General features: G+C 43.8%; 1 protein-coding gene and 1 long non-coding RNA gene across 9 annotated transcripts in view; one reads left to right on the top strand and one right to left on the bottom strand.

Annotated features, from left to right (window-relative positions):
- Positions 1 to 15,915, top strand: part of slc8a1b (solute carrier family 8 member 1b) — a 122,173-nt gene extending 106,258 nt beyond the window's left edge. For all 3 annotated transcript variants that reach the window (XM_042323646.1, XM_042323648.1, XM_042323647.1), the window contains one exon: positions 15,197 to 15,915. In XM_042323646.1, coding sequence (XP_042179580.1) covers positions 15,197 to 15,573 — 377 coding nt within the window. In that variant the 3' untranslated portion in view covers positions 15,574 to 15,915. The remainder of the gene's footprint in view (positions 1 to 15,196) is intronic.
- Positions 15,916 to 17,811: 1,896 nt separating this feature from the next.
- Positions 17,812 to 19,414, bottom strand: LOC121846698. Of its 6 annotated transcripts, none has more exons than XR_006083652.1 (7): positions 19,223 to 19,414; positions 18,980 to 19,189; positions 18,783 to 18,922; positions 18,718 to 18,752; positions 18,414 to 18,553; positions 18,291 to 18,360; positions 17,812 to 17,903 (listed from the first exon to the last, which is right to left on the bottom strand). It is a non-coding gene; the product is annotated as an uncharacterized LOC121846698 (long non-coding RNA). The 6 variants fall into 6 exon arrangements; XR_006083649.1 differs by lacking the exon at positions 18,718 to 18,752 and adding an exon at positions 18,615 to 18,684; XR_006083654.1 differs by lacking the exon at positions 18,718 to 18,752 and adding an exon at positions 18,615 to 18,684 and having other exon boundaries at positions 18,414 to 18,518.
- Between the last annotated feature and the right edge of the window lie 1,456 nt (positions 19,415 to 20,870).

The following is a 20,870-nucleotide window of genomic DNA, read 5'->3' as shown; positions in this document are numbered from 1 at the left end:
ACTGTAATTATAGTCAATATAACAACACACCTCCCGCCCCACTGTAATTATAGTCAATATAACAACACACCTCCCACCCCACTGTAATTATAGTCAATATAACAACACACCTCCGCCCCACTGTAATTATAGTCAATATAACAACACCTCCCTCCCTACTGTAATTATAGTCAATATAACAACACACCTCCCGCCCCACTGTAATTATAGTCAATATAACAACACACCTCCCACCCCACTGTAATTATAGTCAATATAACAACACACCTCCCACCCCACTGTAATTATAGTCAATATAACAACACACCTCCCACCCCACTGTAATTATAGTCAATATAACAATAACAACACACCTCCCCCCCCACTGTAATTATAGTCAATATAACAACACACCTCCCACCCCACTGTAATTATAGTCAATATAACAACACACCTCCCCCCCCACTGTAATTATAGTCAATATAACAACACACCTCCCTCCCTACTCTAATTATAGTCAATATAACAACACACCTCCCGCCCCACTGTAATTATAGTCAATATAACAACACACCTCCCTCCCACTCTAATTATAGTCAATATAACAACACACCTCCCGCCCCACTGTAATTATAGTCAATATAACAACACACCTCCCTCCCCCCACTGTAATTATAGTCAATATAACAACACAACTGTAATTATAGTCAATATAACAACACACCTCCCACCCCACTGTAATTATAGTCAATATAACAACACACCTCCCACCCCACTGTAATTATAGTCAATATAACAACACACCTCCCACCCCACTGTAATTATAGTCAATATAACAACACACCTCCCACCCCACTGTAATTATAGTCAATATAACAACACACCTCCCCCCTACTCTAATTATAGTCAATATAACAAACACACCTCCCGCCCCACTGTAATTATAGTCAATATAACAACACACCTCCCTCCACTCTAATTATAGTCAATATAACAACACACCTCCTCCCCCCACTCTATTTACAGTCAATATAACAACACACCTCCCGCCCCACTGTAATTATAGTCAATATAACAACACACCTCCCACCCCACTGTAATTATAGTCAATATAACAACACACCTCCCACCCCACTCTAATTATAGTCAATATAACAACACACCTCCCGCCCCACTGTAATTATAGTCAATATAACAACACACCTCCTGCCCCACTGTAATTATAGTCAATATAACAACACACCTCCGCCCCACTGTAATTATAGTCAATATAACAACACACCTCCCGCCCCACTGTAATTATAGTCAATATAACAACACACCTCCCTCCCCACTGTAATTATAGTCAATATAACAACACACCTCCCACCCCACTGTAATTATAGTCAATATAACAACACACCTCCCACCCCACTGTAATTATAGTCAATATAACAACACACCTCCCACCCCACTGTAATTATAGTCAATATAACAACACACCTCCCGCCCCACTGTAATTATAGTCAATATAACAACACACATCCCTGCCCCACTGTAATTATAGTCAATATAACAACACACCTCCCTCCCACTGTAATTATAGTCAATATAACAACACACCTCCCGCCCCACTGTAATTATAGTCAATATAACAACACACCTCCCACCCCACTGTAATTATAGTCAATATAACAACACACCTCCCAACCCACTCTATTTATATTCAATATAACAACACACCTCCCACCCCACTGTAATTATAGTCAATATAACAACACACCTCCCGCCCCACTGTAATTATAGTCAATATAACAACACACCTCCCGCCCCACTGTAATTATAGTCAATATAACAACACACCTCCCACCCCACTGTAATTATAGTCAATATAACAACACACCTCCCACCCCACTGTAATTATAGTCAATATAACAACACACCTCCCTCCCTACTGTAATTATAGTCAATATAACAACACACCTCCCACCCCACTCTAATTATAGTCAATATAAATACACACCTCCCACCCCACTGTAATTATAGTCAATATAACAACACACCTCCCGCCCCACTGTAATTATAGTCAATATAACAACACACCTCCCACCCCACTGTAATTATAGTCAATATAACAACACACCTCCCACCCCACTGTAATTATAGTCAATATAACAACACACCTCCCCCCCTGTAATTATACTGTAATTATAGTCAATATAACAACACACCTCCCACCCCACTGTAATTATAGTCAATATAACAACACACCTCCCGCCCCACTGTAATTATAGTCAATATAACAACACACCTCCCTCCCTACTCTAATTATAGTCAATATAACAAAACACCTCCCGCCCCACTGTAATTATAGTCAATATAACAACACACCTCCCTCCCTACTCTAATTATAGTCAATATAACAACACACCTCCCACCCCACTGTAATTATAGTCAATATAACAACACACCTCCCGCCCCACTGTAATTATAGTCAATATAACAACACACCTCCCACCCCACTGTAATTATAGTCAATATAACAACACACCTCCCACCCCACTGTAATTATAGTCAATATAACAACACACCTCCCGCCCCACTGTAATTATAGTCAATATAACAACACACCTCCCTGCCCCACTGTAATTATAGTCAATATAACAACACACCTCCGCCCCACTGTAATTATAGTCAATATAACAACACACCTCCCGCCCCACTGTAATTATAGTCAATATAACAACACACCTCCCACCCCACTGTAATTATAGTCAATATAACAACACACCTCCCGCCCCACTGTAATTATAGTCAATATAACAACACACCTCCCCCCCACTGTAATTTATAGTCAATATAACAACACACCTCCCGCCCCACTGTAATTATAGTCAATATAACAACACACCTCCCGCCCCACTGTAATTATAGTCAATATAACAACACACCTCCCACCCCACTGTAATTATAGTCAATATAACAACACACCTCCCACCCCACTGTAATTATAGTCAATATAACAACACACCTCCCCCCCACTGTAATTATAGTCAATATAACAACACACCTCCCACCCCACTGTAATTATAGTCAATATAACAACACACCTCCCACCCCACTGTAATTATAGTCAATATAACAACACACCTCCCTCCCACTCTAATTATAGTCAATATAACAACACACCTCCCACCCCACTCTAATTATAGTCAATATAAAACACACCTCCGCCCCACTGTAATTATAGTCAATATAACAACACACCTCCCGCCCCACTGTAATTATAGTCAATATAACAACACACCTCCCGCCCCACTGTAATTATAGTCAATATAACAACACACCTCCCACCCCACTGTAATTATAGTCAATATAACAACACACCTCCCGCCCCACTGTAATTATAGTCAATATAACAACACACCTCCCACCCCACTGTAATTATAGTCAATATAACAACACACCTCCCGCCCCACTGTAATTATAGTCAATATAACAACACACCTCCCCTCCCCACTGTAATTATAGTCAATATAACAAAACACCTCCCGCCCCACTGTAATTATAGTCAATATAACAACACACCTCCCGCCCTACTCTAATTATAGTCAATATAACAACACACCTCCCACCCCAATGTAATTATAGTCAATATAACAACACACCTCCCACCCCAATGTAATTATAGTCAATATAACAACACTCCTCCCACCCCACTCTAATTATAGTCAATATAACAACACACCTCCCACCCCACTGTAATTATAGTCAATATAACAACACACCTCCCGCCCCACTGTAATTATAGTCAATATAACAACACACCTCCCTCCCTACTCTAATTATAGTCAATATAACAAAACACCTCCCGCCCCACTGTAATTATAGTCAATATAACAACACACCTCCCTCCCCACTGTAATTATAGTCAATATAACAACACACCTCCCGCCCCACTGTAATTATAGTCAATATAACATAATTACACACCTCCCGCCCCACTGTAATTATAGTCAATATAACAACACACCTCCCACCCCACTGTAATTATAGTCAATATAACAACACACCTCCCCCCCACTGTAATTATAGTCAATATAACAACACACCTCCCACCCCACTGTAATTATAGTCAATATAACAACACACCTCCCACCCCACTGTAATTATAGTCAATATAACAACACACCTCCCACCCCACTGTAATTATAGTCAATATAACAACACACCTCCCCCCTACTCTAATTATAGTCAATATAACAAACACACCTCCCACCCCACTGTAATTATAGTCAATATAACAACACACCTCCCTCCCACTCTAATTATAGTCAATATAACAACACACCTCCCGCCCCACTCTATTTACAGTCAATATAAAACACACCTCCCGCCCCACTGTAATTATAGTCAATATAACAACACACCTCCCACCCCACTGTAATTATAGTCAATATAACAACACACCTCCCACCCCACTCTAATTATAGTCAATATAACAACACACCTCCCGCCCCACTGTAATTATAGTCAATATAACAACACACATCCTGCCCCACTGTAATTATAGGCAATATAACAACACACGTTCCGCCCCACTGTAATTATAGTCAATATAACAACACACCTCCCGCCCCACTGTAATTATAGTCAATATAACAACACACCTCCCTCCCTACTCTAATTATAGTCAATATAACAACACACCTCCCACCCCAATGTAATTATAGTCAATATAACAACACACCTCCCACCCCAATGTAATTATAGTCAATATAACAACACTCCTCCCACCCCACTCTAATTATAGTCAATATAACAACACACCTCCCGCCCCACTGTAATTATAGTCAATATAACAACACACATCCTGCCCCACTGTAATTATAGTCAATATAACAACACACCTCCCTCCCTTCTCTAATTATAGTCAATATAACAACACACCTCCCGCCCCACTCTATTTGCAGTCAATATAAATACACACCTCCCGCCCCACTGTAATTATAGTCAATATAACAACACACCTCCCACCCCAATGTAATTATAGTCAATATAACAACACACCTCCCACCCACTGTAATTATAGTCAATATAACAACACACCTCCCACCCCACTGTAATTATAGTCAATATAACAACACACCTCCCGCCCCCACTGTAATTATAGTCAATATAACAACACACTCCTGCCCCACTGTAATTATAGTCAATATAACAACACACCTCCCGCCCCACTGTAATTATAGTCAATATAACAACACACCTCCCTCCCTACTCTAATTATAGTCAATATAACAACACACCTCCCGCCCCACTCTATTTATAGTCAATATAAAACACACCTCCCGCCCCACTGTAATTATAGTCAATATAACAACACACCACACCCCGCCCCACTGTAATTATAGTCAATATAACAACACACCTCCCACCCCACTGTAATTATAGTCAATATAACAACACACCTCCCACCCCACTGTAATTATAGTCAATATAACAACACACCTCCCACCCCACTGTAATTATAGTCAATATAACAACACACCTCCCACCCCACTGTAATTATAGTCAATATAACAACACACCTCCCACCCCACTGTAATTATAGTCAATATAACAACACACCTCCCACCCCACTGTAATTATAGTCAATATAACAACACACCTCCCACCCCACTGTAATTATAGTCAATATAACAACACACCTCCCTCCCTACTCTAATTATAGTCAATATAACAACACACCTCCGCCCCACTCTATTTATAGTCAATATAAAACACACCTCCCGCCCCACTGTAATTATAGTCAATATAACAACACACCTCCCACCCCACTGTAATTATAGTCAATATAACAACACACCTCCCGCCCCACTGTAATTATAGTCAATATAACAACACACCTCCCGCCCCCACTGTAATTATAGTCAATATAACAACACACCTCCCGCCCCACTGTAATTATAGTCAATATAACAACACACCTCCCACCCCACTCTAATTATAGTCAATATAACAACACACCTCCCGCCCCACTGTAATTATAGTCAATATAACAACACACATCCTCCCCCACTGTAATTATAGTCAATATAACAACACACCTCCGCCCCACTGTAATTATAGTCAATATAACAACACACCTCCCCCCACCCCACTGTAATTATAGTCAATATAACAACACACCTCCCACCCCACTGTAATTATAGTCAATATAACAACACACCTCCCACCCCACTGTAATTATAGTCAATATAACAACACACCTCCCGCCCCACTGTAATTATAGTCAATATAACAACACACTCCTGCCCCACTGTAATTATAGTCAATATAACAACACACCTCCTGCCCCACTGTAATTATAGTCAATATAACAACACACCTCCCGCCCCACTGTAATTATAGTCAATATAACAACACACCTCCCACCCCACTGTAATTATAGTCAATATAACAACACACCTCCCGCCCCACTGTAATTATAGTCAATATAACAACACACCTCCCACCCCACTGTAATTATAGTCAATATAACAACACACCTCCCACCCCACTGTAATTATAGTCAATATAACAACACACCTCCGCCCCACTGTAATTATAGTCAATATAACAACACACCTCCCACCCCACTGTAATTATAGTCATATAACAACACACCTCCCACCCCACTGTAATTATAGTCAATATAACAACACACCTCCCACCCCACTGTAATTATAGTCAATATAACAACACACCTCCCGCCCCACTGTAATTATAGTCAATATAACAACACACTAGTCAATATAACCACCCCACTGTAATTATAGTCAATATAACAACACACCTCCCACCCCACTGTAATTATAGTCAATATAACAACACACCTCCCCCCCACTCTATTTATAGTCAATATAACAACACACCTCCCACCCCACTGTAATTATAGTCAATATAACAACACACCTCCCACCCCAATGTAATTATAGTCAATATAACAACACACCTCCGCCCCACTGTAATTATAGTCAATATAACAAAACACCTCCCACTGTAATTATAGTCAATATAACAACACACCTCCCACCCCACTCTATTTATAGTCAATATAACAACACACCTCCTGCCCCACTGTAATTATAGTCAATATAACAACACACCTCCCAACCCACTGTAATTATAGTCAATATAACAACACACCTCCCGCCCCACTGTAATTATAGTCAATATAACAACACACCTCCCACCCCACTGTAATTATAGTCAATATAACAACACACCTCCCACCCCACTGTAATTATAGTCAATATAACAACACACATCCCACCCCACTGTAATTATAGTCAATATAACAACACACCTCCCACCCCACTGTAATTATAGTCAATATAACAACACACCTCCCACCCCACTGTAATTATAGTCAATATAACAACACACCTCCCACCCCACTGTAATTATAGTCAATATAACAACACACCTCCCGCCCCACTGTAATTATAGTCAATATAACAACACACCTCCCACCCCACTGTAATTATAGTCAATATAACAACACACCTCCCACCCCACTGTATTTATAGTCAATATAACAACACACCTCCCACCCCACTGTAATTATAGTCAATATAACAACACACCTCCCACCCCACTGTAATTATAGTCAATATAACAACACACCTCCCCGCCCCACTGTAATTATAGTCAATATAACAACACACCTCCCCCCTACTAGTCAATATAATTATAGTCAATATAACAACACACCTCCCGCCCCACTGTAATTATAGTCAATATAACAACACACCTCCCTCCCTACTCTAATTATAGTCAATATAACAACACACCTCCCGCCCCACTCTATTTACAGTCAATATAAATACACACCTCCCCCCCACTGTAATTATAGTCAATATAACAACACACCTCCCACCCCACTGTAATTATAGTCAATATAACAACACACCTCCCACCCCACTGTAATTATAGTCAATATAACAACACACCTCCCACCCCACTGTAATTATAGTCAATATAACAACACACCTCCCACCCCACTGTAATTATAGTCAATATAACAACACACCTCCCACCCCACTGTAATTATAGTCAATATAACAACACACCTCCCACCCCACTGTAATTATAGTCAATATAACAACACACCTCCGCCCCACTGTAATTATAGTCAATATAACAAAACACCTCCCACCCCACTCTAATTATAGTCAATATAACAACACACCTCCTGCCCCACTGTAATTATAGTCAATATAACAACACACCTCCCACCCCACTGTAATTATAGTCAATATAACAACACACCTCCCCCCCCACTGTAATTATAGTCAATATAACAACACACCTCCCACCCCACTGTAATTATAGTCAATATAACAACACACCTCCCACCCCACTGTAATTATAGTCAATATAACAACACACCTCCTGTAATTATAGTCCCACTGTAATTATAGTCAATATAACAACACACCTCCCACCCCACTGTAATTATAGTCAATATAACAACACACCTCCCACCCCACTGTAATTATAGTCAATATAACAACACACCTCCCACCCCACTGTAATTATAGTCAATATAACAACACACCTCCCGCCCCACTCTATTTATAGTCAATATAATAACACCTCTCCCACCCCACTGTAATTATAGTCAATATAACAACACACCTCCCTCCCTACTCTAATTATAGTCAATATAACAACACACCTCCCGCCCCACTGTAATTATAGTCAATATAACAACACACCTCCCACCCCAATGTAATTATAGTCAATATAACAACACACCTCCCATCCCACTGTAATTATAGTCAATATAACAATTATAGTCAATATAACAACACCTCCCACCCCACTCTAATTATAGTCAATATAACAACACACCTCCCACCCCACTGTAATTATAGTCAATATAACAACACACATCCTGTCCCACTGTAATTATAGTCAATATAACAACACACCTCCGCCCCACTGTAATTATAGTCAATATAACAAACACCTCCCACCCCACTCTATTTATAGTCAATATAACAACACACCTCCTGCCCCACTGTAATTATAGTCAATATAACAACACACCTCCCAACCCACTGTAATTATAGTCAATATAACAACACACCTCCTCCCCCACTGTAATTATAGTCAATATAACAAACACACCTCCAAACCCCACTGTATTTATAGTCAATATAACAACACACCTCCATAACAAAACACCCCCACTGTAATTATAGTCAATATAACAACACACCTCCCACCCCACTGTAATTATAGTCAATATAACAACACACCTCCCGCCCACTGTAATTATAGTCAATATAACAACACACCTCCCACCCACTGTAATTATAGTCAATATAACAACACACCTCCCGCCCCACTGTAATTATAGTCAATATAACAACACACCTCCCTCCCTTCTCTAATTATAGTCAATATAACAACACACTCCCCCCCCACTCTAATTATAGTCAATATAACAACACAGCCCCACAATAGTCAATATAAATACACCTCCCGCCCCACTGTAATTATAGTCAATATAACAACACACCTCCCACCCCACTGTAATTATAGTCAATATAACAACACACCTCCCACCCCACTGTAATTATAGTCAATATAACAACACACCTCCCACCCCACTGTAATTATAGTCAATATAACAACACACCTCCCGCCCCACTCTAATTATAGTCAATATAACAACACACATCCTGCCCCACTGTAATTATAGGCAATATAACAACACACGTTCCGCCCCACTGTAATTATAGTCAATATAACAACACACCTCCCGCCCCACTGTAATTATAGTCAATATAACAACACACCTCCCACCCCACTGTAATTATAGTCAATATAACAACACACCTCCCGCCCCACTGTAATTATAGTCAATATAACAACACACATCCTGCCCCACTGTAATTATAGTCAATATAACAACACACCTCCTGCCCCACTGTAATTATAGTCAATATAACAACACACCTCCCACCCCACTGTAATTATAGTCAATATAACAACACACCTCCCACCCCACTGTAATTATAGTCAATATAACAACACACCTCCCACCCCACTGTAATTATAGTCAATATAACAACACACCTCCGCCCCACTGTAATTATAGTCAATATAACAACACACCTCCCACCCCACTGTAATTATAGTCAATATAACAACACACCTCCCACCCCACTGTAATTATAGTCAATATAACAACACACCTCCCGCCCCCCACTGTAATTATAGTCAATATAACAACACACCTCCCGCCCCACTGTAATTATAGTCAATATAACAACACACCTCCCACCCCACTCTATTTATAGGCAATGTAACAACACACCTCCCACCCCACTCTAATTATAGTCAATATAGCGGCACACCGCAGCCACACGGCACAATGAGCCTCGTTTATCATGGACAGTCAGCCGGAGAAGACCATGAGCAGCCCAAGCAAAGGTAGTATTGCCCAATGCTCAGTTGAAAAGCACCCCTGTGTGTGTGTGTGTGTGTGTGTGTGTGTGTGTGTGTGTGTGTGTGTGTGTGTGTGTGTGTGTGTGTGTGTGTGTGTGTGTGTGTGAGTGCGTGCCTGCGTTGGTTTGTGACTTTTTGATGATAGTCGAGAGCACACTGAGTGGAATATGTAAATCTCTGTGTGAGCCTTGTATACGGAACACAACAAAGGACATTAGTACTTAGTCTCAAGGGTGTTTTCTATCCCACATGTGGCTTTGCTAGTGTAAGTGTGATAAATAACACTGTTGGGAGAGTGGTGAACAACACTTACCAGGCATGCTGCTGGCAGACTGCTGGCCCACTGCCCTCCCGGACTCACACACATACACACATACAAAAACACGCATACACACACAAACACATCTAAATATGTTAACAGGATGAGCCTCTTCTGTCAAGGCTTTCCTCAGAAAGCATCAGATATAAATATTGGTCCAGCTGTTGGCCAATTTCCACCTCCACCTCTGTGTTGGAGGTCTTGCTGTGCTAGGTTGATACACTTTGTAGGTGTTATGGAGAACGACAGGGTATTTAATGAAAGTCTCTCCCTGTTTTTTCTCAGTGCAGGTACAGATGTAAGATATTCATTTGAGCCAGATTGCTACAGCAGGAAAATAATCCTGCAGCAACAGGAAATGTGAATTATTATGTGGATTATAATGAATGGACATTTCTGTAAGGGTTGCTACATTTTTCTTAAGTGGAAATCAAGTCTGACATTTTAAAGTGGAAATTACAAGCTTGAGAAACCTTTTTAAACCTCAAATACACTACAAGCTGTACATTTCCTGCATTGCAACAGGGTGATCAAATTAAGGTCTGACAACTGTAGAAGGACTTTTAAACATGTCCCGTTAGTACCACGGACCTACTGTCATTATTTTCAGTGTTATGGACTGCTCCTCTATAAGACCTTACTAGGCAAACAGCTAATGGTTGATGTAATGGTTGATATAATGGTTGATCCCTGTAAGATGTCCATCTGTAGGCGTGAGCGAGAGATTTATCATGTAGGCTTGGATAGTTTATGGGGCGCACAGTCAGTCAGTCCGAACACATCTAGAGAAAGAGAGCAGGAGAAGCGCTCTACTGTTCTTCCTGACCAAAGTTCCTATTCAGTTACTAATTCTATGTTTCTGACTACAAATGGATATTGTGAGAGCATTGATTTTTGTGAGAATACTCCCAGCACACCGGATGTGACATCATCAGCATCGCTTCCTCCTGGCCTTGTCAAGAAGGGACAGCAGAGACGCACAAGGAGGTGAAGGCCTAATCGCTGTAGAAACCGATATAGCCACTAGCAGCAGCTGCGGCAGAGAGAGGCTGTTGCTGCATATTAATAGGGCCGGAGAGAGCAGCAGATCTGTGGCAGTTAAATGGCTGGTGATTGTAGGGCTTGTCAAAGACAACAGTCTCCACTGTGACTGTGTGATGTCACAGCCAGGAAGTGATTAACAGTCAAGCTGTTGTCTTACGGATGAGCTTTTGCCTTTTTCTGCTGTCTGCTTGAGAAAAACTATTTTCTTGGAGGTAGAGATGACCCAGGTTTGACACCAGGCTCTTGATAGGGCAGAGGAGATTGAATATGCTCTCACACAGTGGGGGAGAGAGGATCAATGAGAAGGACAACAGGTGGGATATCTGCCAATCGTACACACACACTGTGCTGATTACACACCCACACACACACACGGTCACACAGAGACATTATATCTACCCACATACACTGTTCTCTATCCTTACACAATCACAGCCACCAAGAGGACTGAAGTGTGTGTGTGTGCATGCGTGTGTTTGCGTGCATGTCTCTCTTATAGATACTCTGTTTTGTCTTGTGGAGAACTGTGAGACACCACACCACACACCCCCTCGGTTTCCTCCCTTCCCTCCATCCCTCCTTCCCTCCATCCCTCCTTCCCTTCCTTCTCAGTGAAGCTGAGATGATCCGTGCAGATGAGGCAGCCCCTGTCTGTTCTACATCAGCATTTAGCCACTCCCCTGTCTCTCTGTCCGTCCTGCTTTTGTCCTCCCTCTGCATTCTGCTCAGTGGATCCAACCACCCTGTGTTATCAGAGAGAGAGCCTTTTGTCCAGCCTGCCGTACAAAGCCTGAAGAAATGATTGCTCTTATTTAACCATTACATTGATTGAGAGAGTCAGAGAGACAGAAAGACAAAGGAAACACATGTAAATGACGGCTACAAAGTGTATTGAAAGTAACTGCTTCCGCACAGATGTGGTTCTTGAGTTAATTAAGCAATTAACATCCCATAATGCTTAGGGTCATGTATAAATATGCTGGGAAAGCCATTACTTTGGCTACCAAGGCTCTGCCCCCATAGGATGGTAAAAGCCCCCATCCACAGGGCACAAGTGGTCACTGAATAGTTTGATGAGCATGAAAACTATGTAAACAATATGCCATGGCCGTCTCAGTCACCACATCTCAACCCAACGTATACGAGATTCTGGAGTGGCGACTGCGACAGCGTTTCTACCACCAGCAACAAAACACCAAATGATGGAATTTCTTGTGGAAGAAAGGTGTCGCATCCCTCCAATAGAGTTCCAGACACTTGTAGAACCTATAACAAGGCGCATTGAAGCTGTTCTGGGTGGCCCAACGCCCTATTAAGACACTTTGTGTTGGAGTTTTGTTTATTTTGGCAGTTACCTGTAGTTTAACTTATACACTTTATGTTTTTCAATTATATTTCTTCCTGGTCTTGGTCCAGCGGTTTTGCAGCTCAGTACAATGCCAGAGTGGCCAGTTGGCAGGCTGGGGATCAAGGGGTGAGTCCCTGAGAGTACTATCCAGAGTCACTGGAGCAGATATGGATTATTTTGGTGTCTGTCTGTCTGTCTGTCTGTCTGTATGTCTGTATGTCTGTCTGTGTGTTTCTTCAGTCTAAGCCTTTTTGTGAAGCAAAAACAGCTACTGAGTCCAATGTCCACACTCGTATGCCCATGTCAGTGCTTGTCCTGTGCCATGTTGAAGTCACCAGAGCTAGATTCCCATTGAATAGTGCCACCCGGTGCCAATGACCATGCTATCATGTCCAGCTGGCAGAGCCTGGTGCCAGTTTAGTGAATGGAGTCACCCTGAGGAACAGTATGTCTCAACCTTGTAATACACTCTTCTACTCTTCTCTCTCTGTCTCTCTCCCTCTCTCTCTCTCTCTCTCCCTCTCCCTCTGTCTCTCTCTCTCTGTCTCTCTACCCCTCTCTCCCTCTCTCTCCCTCTCCCTGTCTCTCTCTCTCTGTCTCTCTCTCTACCTCTCTCTCCCTCTGTCTGTCTCTGTCTCTCTCTGTCTCTCTCTGTCTCTCTCTCTCTCTCTCTCTCCCTCTGTCTCTCTCTCTCCCCCTCTCTCTCCCTCTGTCTCTCTCTCTCTCTCTTTCTCCCCTGTCTCTCTCTCTGTCTCTCTCTCCCTCTGTCTCTCTCTCTCTCGCTCTCGGTCTCTCTCTCTCCCTCTGTCTCTCTCTCTCCCCCTCTCTCTCCCTCTGTCTCTCTCTCTCTCTCTTTCTCCCCTGCCTCTCTCTCTGTCTCTCTCTCCCTCTGTCTCTCTCTCTCTCGCTCTCGGTCTCTCTCTCTCCCTCTGTCTCTCTCTCTCTTTCTGTCTCTGTCTCTCTCTCTTGCTCTCCCTCTCTTTCGCTCTCCCTCTCTCTCTCTCTCTCTCTCTCTCTCTCTCTCTCTCTCTCTCGTTCTATCTCCCTCCCTCTCCGTCTCTCTTTCTCTCTCTTTCTCTCTCTCATCTATGTGCTGCCTCTTCTCTTCTCTCCTCCCCTTACCTCCCTCCCCATCTCCTTCCCCCACTTCTCTTATTTTCAGCCTGTTTCCCCTGCCCATTTGGCCAGAACTGAAAGACCAAGTCCTTTCTCTGCTGAAGGTGCCAGGAAAAGGAGAGGGGGGATGCACAAAGGAAGTGAGGAAGGATTGAGGGACAGAAAGGGGAATAAAACAGAGTGCTTTGTCACTTGCCAATGAAAGACATCTTCAAAATTAGGCTAGTTGCCCTGATTCTCTATGGAAGCATTTGCTCCTGGCAAGGTAACAACTTAGCATACACATCTCCACTCCAGAGAGTGGATGGTCTCTTCCTGCTGGGTTGCTGTTATTCCTAGAGCAGACTAGTTAAATCCAGTCACAGAGACGGCCATTTATAAATAGGATTGTGCTTGCATCAGGTATTGAACTGGGTCTGGGAGAAAGACACAGACAGAATAGTTCTGCTGAAATGGAGGTCCTGTCACAGCAATGGTGCCAACTTTGCTCCCTGATTTATAGTCTCCAGACAATTCATTAAACAATGTTTTATGAAACAATGCTGTTCAGGGTTCTCTAGTCTGTGAATTAACATTTAGGTTTTTTGTTTTGTTTGTCACCCACATCCCCTTCCCCTTCCCCATACCTCATCAACATTCATTCCTCCCCTCCTCCCCATCTCCCCTTCCCCATACCTCATCAACATTCATTCCTCCCCTCCTCCCCATCTCCCCTTCCCCATACCTCATCAACATTCATTCCTCCCATCCAATAACCTTTTCCCAATCCCTATTGAATCACACGCAACATACAACACTAACCTCTGTCCTCCATTCTCCTCCCCTCCTCCCCTTCTCCCCTCCTCCCCTTCTCCCCTTCACCCCTCCTCCCCTCCTCCCCTTCTCCCCTTCTCCCCATTCCCCAGACACCTTTGCCAGTAAGGTGGCAGCCATCCAGGACCAGTATGCTGACGCATCCATCGGCAACGTGACGGGTAGCAACGCGGTCAATGTGTTCCTGGGCATCGGCGTGGCCTGGTCCATCGCTGCCATCTACCACAACTCCAAGGGCAACGACTTCAAGGTAGACCCGGGGAGCCTGGCCTTCTCCGTCACTCTCTTCACCATCTTCGCCTTCATCTGCGTGGGGGTGCTGATGTACCGGAGGCGACCTTCGATCGGCGGCGAGCTGGGAGGTCCGCGGACTCCCAAGATACTGACCACCATGCTGTTTGTCAGCCTGTGGCTGCTGTACATTCTGTTCTCCTCGCTGGAGGTCTACTGCCACTTCAAGGCCTTCTAAACAGCATCAGACTTAAGAAGGCCCAAGAAGAGCTAACCAGAGACAAGAAGGAGGCAACAGCATTGGTGAAAAACATTTTCCTCTTGTCATTAATAAACCCTCCTTTCCCCCTATCCCCCTTTTAAGAAGTTAAAGATATGCCCCCCCTCCTCTGTCCCCATGGTCTAGTGCTTAATGGATGAAACTGGTTGTTAAGGCGAGGAGAGGCCTGTCAAGGCTAGGACAGACACCCCTCTGAAGTCAGTAAAATGGCAGTTGAGTGTGTGTGTGTGTGTGTGTGTGTGTGTGTGTGTGTGTGTGTGTGTGTGTGTGTGTGTGTGTGTGTGTGTGTGCGTGTGTGTTTGTGTGCATGTGCATGTGTGTTTGTGGGTGCGTGTGTGTTTGTGGGTGTGTGTGTGTTTGTGGGTGCATGTGCATGTGTGTTTGTGGGTGTGTGGGTGTGTGTTTGTGGGTGTGTGTTTGTGGGTGCGTGTGTGTTTGTGGGTGCGTGTGTGGGTGTGTGTTTGTGGGTGGGTGTGTTTGTGGGTGCGTGTGTGTGGGTGTGTGGGTGGGTGGGTGGGTGGGTGGGTGGGTGGGTGGGTGGGTGGTGCGTGTGTGTGTGTGGGTGCGTGTGTGTGTGGGTGGGTGTGTGGGTGGGTGCGTGTGTGTTTGTGGGTGCGTGTGTGTGTGGGTGGGTGGGTGCGTGTGTGTTTGTGGGTGCGTGTGTGTGTGTGGGTGGGTGTGTTTGTGGGTGCGTGTGTGTGTGTGTGTGGGTGGGTGGGTGCGTGTGTGTGTGTGGGTGTGTGGGTGTGTGCATCCTGAAGGGGAAGCTGTTTAGTATATCTCTTACTACTCAGCAACCTTCCAGAAACAGCATCGTCCACGTCTGATGCTCGTTTCAAACTAAACACTAGACATCTGAGTGAAATCCTTTAATTCCCCTGACCATCATTATTGATATGTATATGCATGAACATCCCCCAAAAATGATTCAGCTGTTAACAAACGTAGTGGTTGGGAGTAACAGCTACTTTTAAAGAAGGTCTCTCCTCTGTATGTGAGTCTTAATAAATCTCAGTTAGGGCCTGGCTGCAAGAGCTGCCCACCACCTTCTGATCCTCGGTTTGATCCCCAGTAGAAAATCTGATTACGGTTCCTCTGTTATTTATCTTGCCGCAGATGTAGTTATGTAAAAGGTGAAAAATCATGGAGTTTAGTATAATTGAACCTTTAAGGCCGTATTGTTTTTGAATGGCCAGCATTACCATTTTAACTTTTAGATAACTCGTTGTCAACTTAAATTATACTTTTTATAACTAGCCCAAGATGGCTTTTCCAGTTTAGTCAATGGGATTGTCATCACTACCATACTTGATTCAAATTGCAATAGAATGCAGTGAAGCCATACTGTATAAGCTCTATCCATTGGCCACACACCTTTCAGCAGCTTCCCCAATTGGCTCTTCTTATCCATATGTTTGTCTATGTTCCTCCCTGACTGGTCTTTCTATCAGTCTCAATCCTCTGTGGGCTCTACAGCCAATTCTTAACCACTAACCCTAACCAGAAACTTTAACCCTATCCTAAACAGAAACCCGCCCCTATCCTAAACCCGCCCCTATCCTAAACCCACCCCTATCCTAAAGCCACCCCTATCCTAAACCCACCCTTATCCTAAACCCACCCCTATCCTAAACCCACCCCTATCCTAACCCCACCCCTATCCTAAACCCACCCCTATCCTAAACCCACCCCTATCCTAAACCCACCCCTATCCTAAACCCACCCCTATCCTAAACCCACCCCTATCCTAAACCCACCCCTATCCTAACCCACCCCTATCCTAAACCCACCCCTATCCTAAACCCACCCCTATCCTAAACCCACCCCTATCCTAAACCCACCCCTATCCTAACCCCATCCCTATCCTAAACCCACCCCTATCCTAAACCCACCCCTATCCTAAACCCACCCCTATCCTAAACCCACCCCTATCCTAAACCCACCCCTATCCTAAACCCACCCCTATCCTAAACCCACCCCTATCCTAAACCCACCCCTATCCTAAACCTGCCCCAACACTAAACCCACCCCTATCCTAAACCCACCCCTATCCTAAACCCCCCTATCCTAAACCCACCCCTATCCTAAACCCACCCCTATCCTAAACCCACCCCTATCCTAAACCTGCCCCCACTTAACCCCTATCCTAAACCTGCCCTCAACACCACCCCTATCCTAAACCTATCCCCTCAACACTTAACCCTCCCCTATCCTAAACCTGCCCTCAACACTTAACTCACCCCTATCCTAAACCTGCCCTCAACACTTAACTCACCCCTATCCTAAACCTCCTCAAACCTCGCCCCTATCCTAAACCTGCCCTCAACACGTAACCCCTATCCTAAACCTCCTCAAACTTAACCACCCCTATCCTAAACCTGCCCTCAACACTTAACCCACCCCTATCCTAAACCTGCCCTCAACCTTAACCCTCCCCTATCCTAAACCTGCCCTCAACACTTAACCCTCCCCTATCCTAAACCTGCCCTCAACACTTAACCCACCCCTATCCTAAACCTGCCCTCAACACTTAACCCTCCCCTATCCTAAACCTGCCCTCAACACTTAACCCTCCCCTATCCTAAACCTGCCCTCAACACTTAACCCTCCCCTATCCTAAACCCCCTAACCTAAACCCCTATGCCCTCAACACTTAACCCACCCCTATCCTAAACCTGCCCTCAACACTTAACCCACCCCTATCCTAAACCTGACCTCAACACTTAACCCTCCCCTATCCTAAACCTGCCCTCAACACTTAACCCTAAACCCCCTCAACACTTAATCCTATCCTAAACCTGCCCTCAACACTTAACCCTCCCCTATCCTAAACCTGCCCTCAACACTTAACCCACCCCTATCCTAAACCTGCCCTCAACACTTAACCCTCCCCTATCCTAAACCTGCCCTCAACACTTAACCCACCCCTATCCTAAACCTGCCCTCAACTTAACCCTCCCCTATCCTAAACCTCAACTTAACTCGCCCCTATCCTAAACCTGCCCTCAACACTTAACCCTCCCCTATCCTAAACCTGCCCTCAACACTTAACCCACCCCTATCCTAAACCTGCCCTCAACACTTAACCCCCCTATCCTAAACCTGCCCTCAACACTTAACCCACCCCTATCCTAAACCTGCCCTCTTAACCCTCCCCTATCCTAAACCTGCCCTCAACACTTAACTCACCCCTATCCTAAACCTGCCCTCAACACTTAACCCTCCCCTATCCTAAACCTGCCCTCAACACTTAACCCTCCCCTATCCTAAACCTGCCCTCAACACTTAACCCTCCCCTATCCTAAACCTGCCCTCAACGTAACCCTCCCTATCCTAAACCTGCCCTCAACACTTAATCCTAAACCTGCCCTCAACACTTAACCCTCCCCTATCCTAAACCTGCCCTCAACACTTAACCCACCCCTATCCTAAACCTGCCCTCAACACTTAACCCTCCCCTATCCTAAACCTGCCCTCAACACTTAACCCTCCCCTATCCTAAACCTGCCCTCAACACCCAACCCTCCCCTATCCTAAACCTGCCCTCAACACTTAACCCTCCCCTATCCTAAACCTGCCCTCAACACTTAACACCCCTATCCTAAACCTGCCCTCAACACTTAACCCACCCCTATCCTAAACCTGCCCTCAACACTTAACCCACCCCTATCCTAAACCTGCCCTCAACACTTAACCCTCCCCTATCCTAAACCTGCCCTCAACACTTAACCCTCCCCTATCCTAAACCTGCCCTCAACACTTAACCCTCCCCTATCCTAAACCTGCCCTCAACACTTAACCCTCCCTATCCTAAACCTGCCCTCAACACTTAACCCACCCCTATCCTAAACCTGCCCTCAACACTTAACCCACCCCTATCCTAAACCTGCCCTCAACACTTAACCCACCCCTATCCTAAACCTGCCCTCAACACTTAACCCTCCCCTATCCTAAACCTGCCCTCAACACTTAACCCCCCTATCCTAAACCTGCCCTCAACACTTAACCCTCCCCTATCCTAAACCTGCCCTCAACACTTAACCCTCCCTATCCTAAACCTGCCCTCAACTTAACCCAACTAAACCTGCCCTCAACATAACCCACCCCTATTCTAAACCTGCCCTCAACACTTAACCCTCCCCTATCCTAAACCTGCCCTCAACACTTAACCCACCCTATCCTAAACCTGCCCTCAACACTTAACCCTCCCCTATCCTAAACCTGCCCTCAACACTTAACCCACACGCTCTTCTCTCTCCACTGAGCTGCACATCTTCATTTATATTCCATCAAACAATATCTTGAACATAAAAACATCAATTGTAATGGTGGACAGAAGTGTAGATTAAACTGTTTCTATAATGCAGTAGCCCTATAGAGACATTTTACAGAAGTTCAAAGTGAAGCTGGTGAGAAATACATTGGCTGGGTATTTTCTCTTTTCAGAGGTAAAAAGCTTTTGTCTTAATGATGCAATCATTTAAATCCACCTTACTGGCAGTCTCGACATATAAGGGTTTACATTCAAAACGACACGTCCAGTTTAGACAAACAGATCAATTCATATGTGGAAGATGAAGGCAGTCCACAATATTTACACCTTCAATAAATTTTTTATGTTAAAGGTATGATGAATACCCTGAGTTTCCTACTGAGTTTGTTTTATACTTGATGTGTAGCGTGATAATGAAGTAGAAGTAATCATAGAGTTGTAGTTTGGTTTAGAAAATTATAAACATAGCAAGATTTTGTATTTTTTTGTCATTTCTCACCACAGAATTTGCAGCCCCGAGAAGGTTCTAGATTAAAGTACTTACAGTGCGTTTAGAAAGTATTCAGACCCCTTGACTTTTTCCACATTTTGATACGTTACAGGCTTATTCTAAAATGGATTAAATCGTTTTTTTCCTCATAAATCTACACACAATACCCCATATTGACAAAGAAAACAATGTTGTTTTTAATTACATTTTTGCGAATGCAATTTAAAAAATATATGAAATATCACATCTACATAAGTCTGCAGACCCAGTCTGAGGTCCTGAACACTCTTAAGCAGATTTTCATCAAGGATATCTCTGTAATTTGTTCCATTCATCTTTCCCTCATTCCTTACTAGTATCCCAGTCCCACAATACTTCACTGTAGGGATGGTGCCAGGTTTTCCCCAGACGTTTCGCTTGGCATTCAGGCCAAAGAGTTAAATCTTGGCTTCATCAGACCAGATAATCTTGTTTCTCGTGGTTTGAGAGTCC

Source organism: Oncorhynchus tshawytscha, linkage group LG06 (assembly GCF_018296145.1).
Source record: "Oncorhynchus tshawytscha isolate Ot180627B linkage group LG06, Otsh_v2.0, whole genome shotgun sequence".
NCBI classification, from domain to species: domain Eukaryota; kingdom Metazoa; phylum Chordata; class Actinopteri; order Salmoniformes; family Salmonidae; genus Oncorhynchus; species Oncorhynchus tshawytscha.
This window is presented reverse-complemented; position numbering and strand designations above follow the sequence as displayed.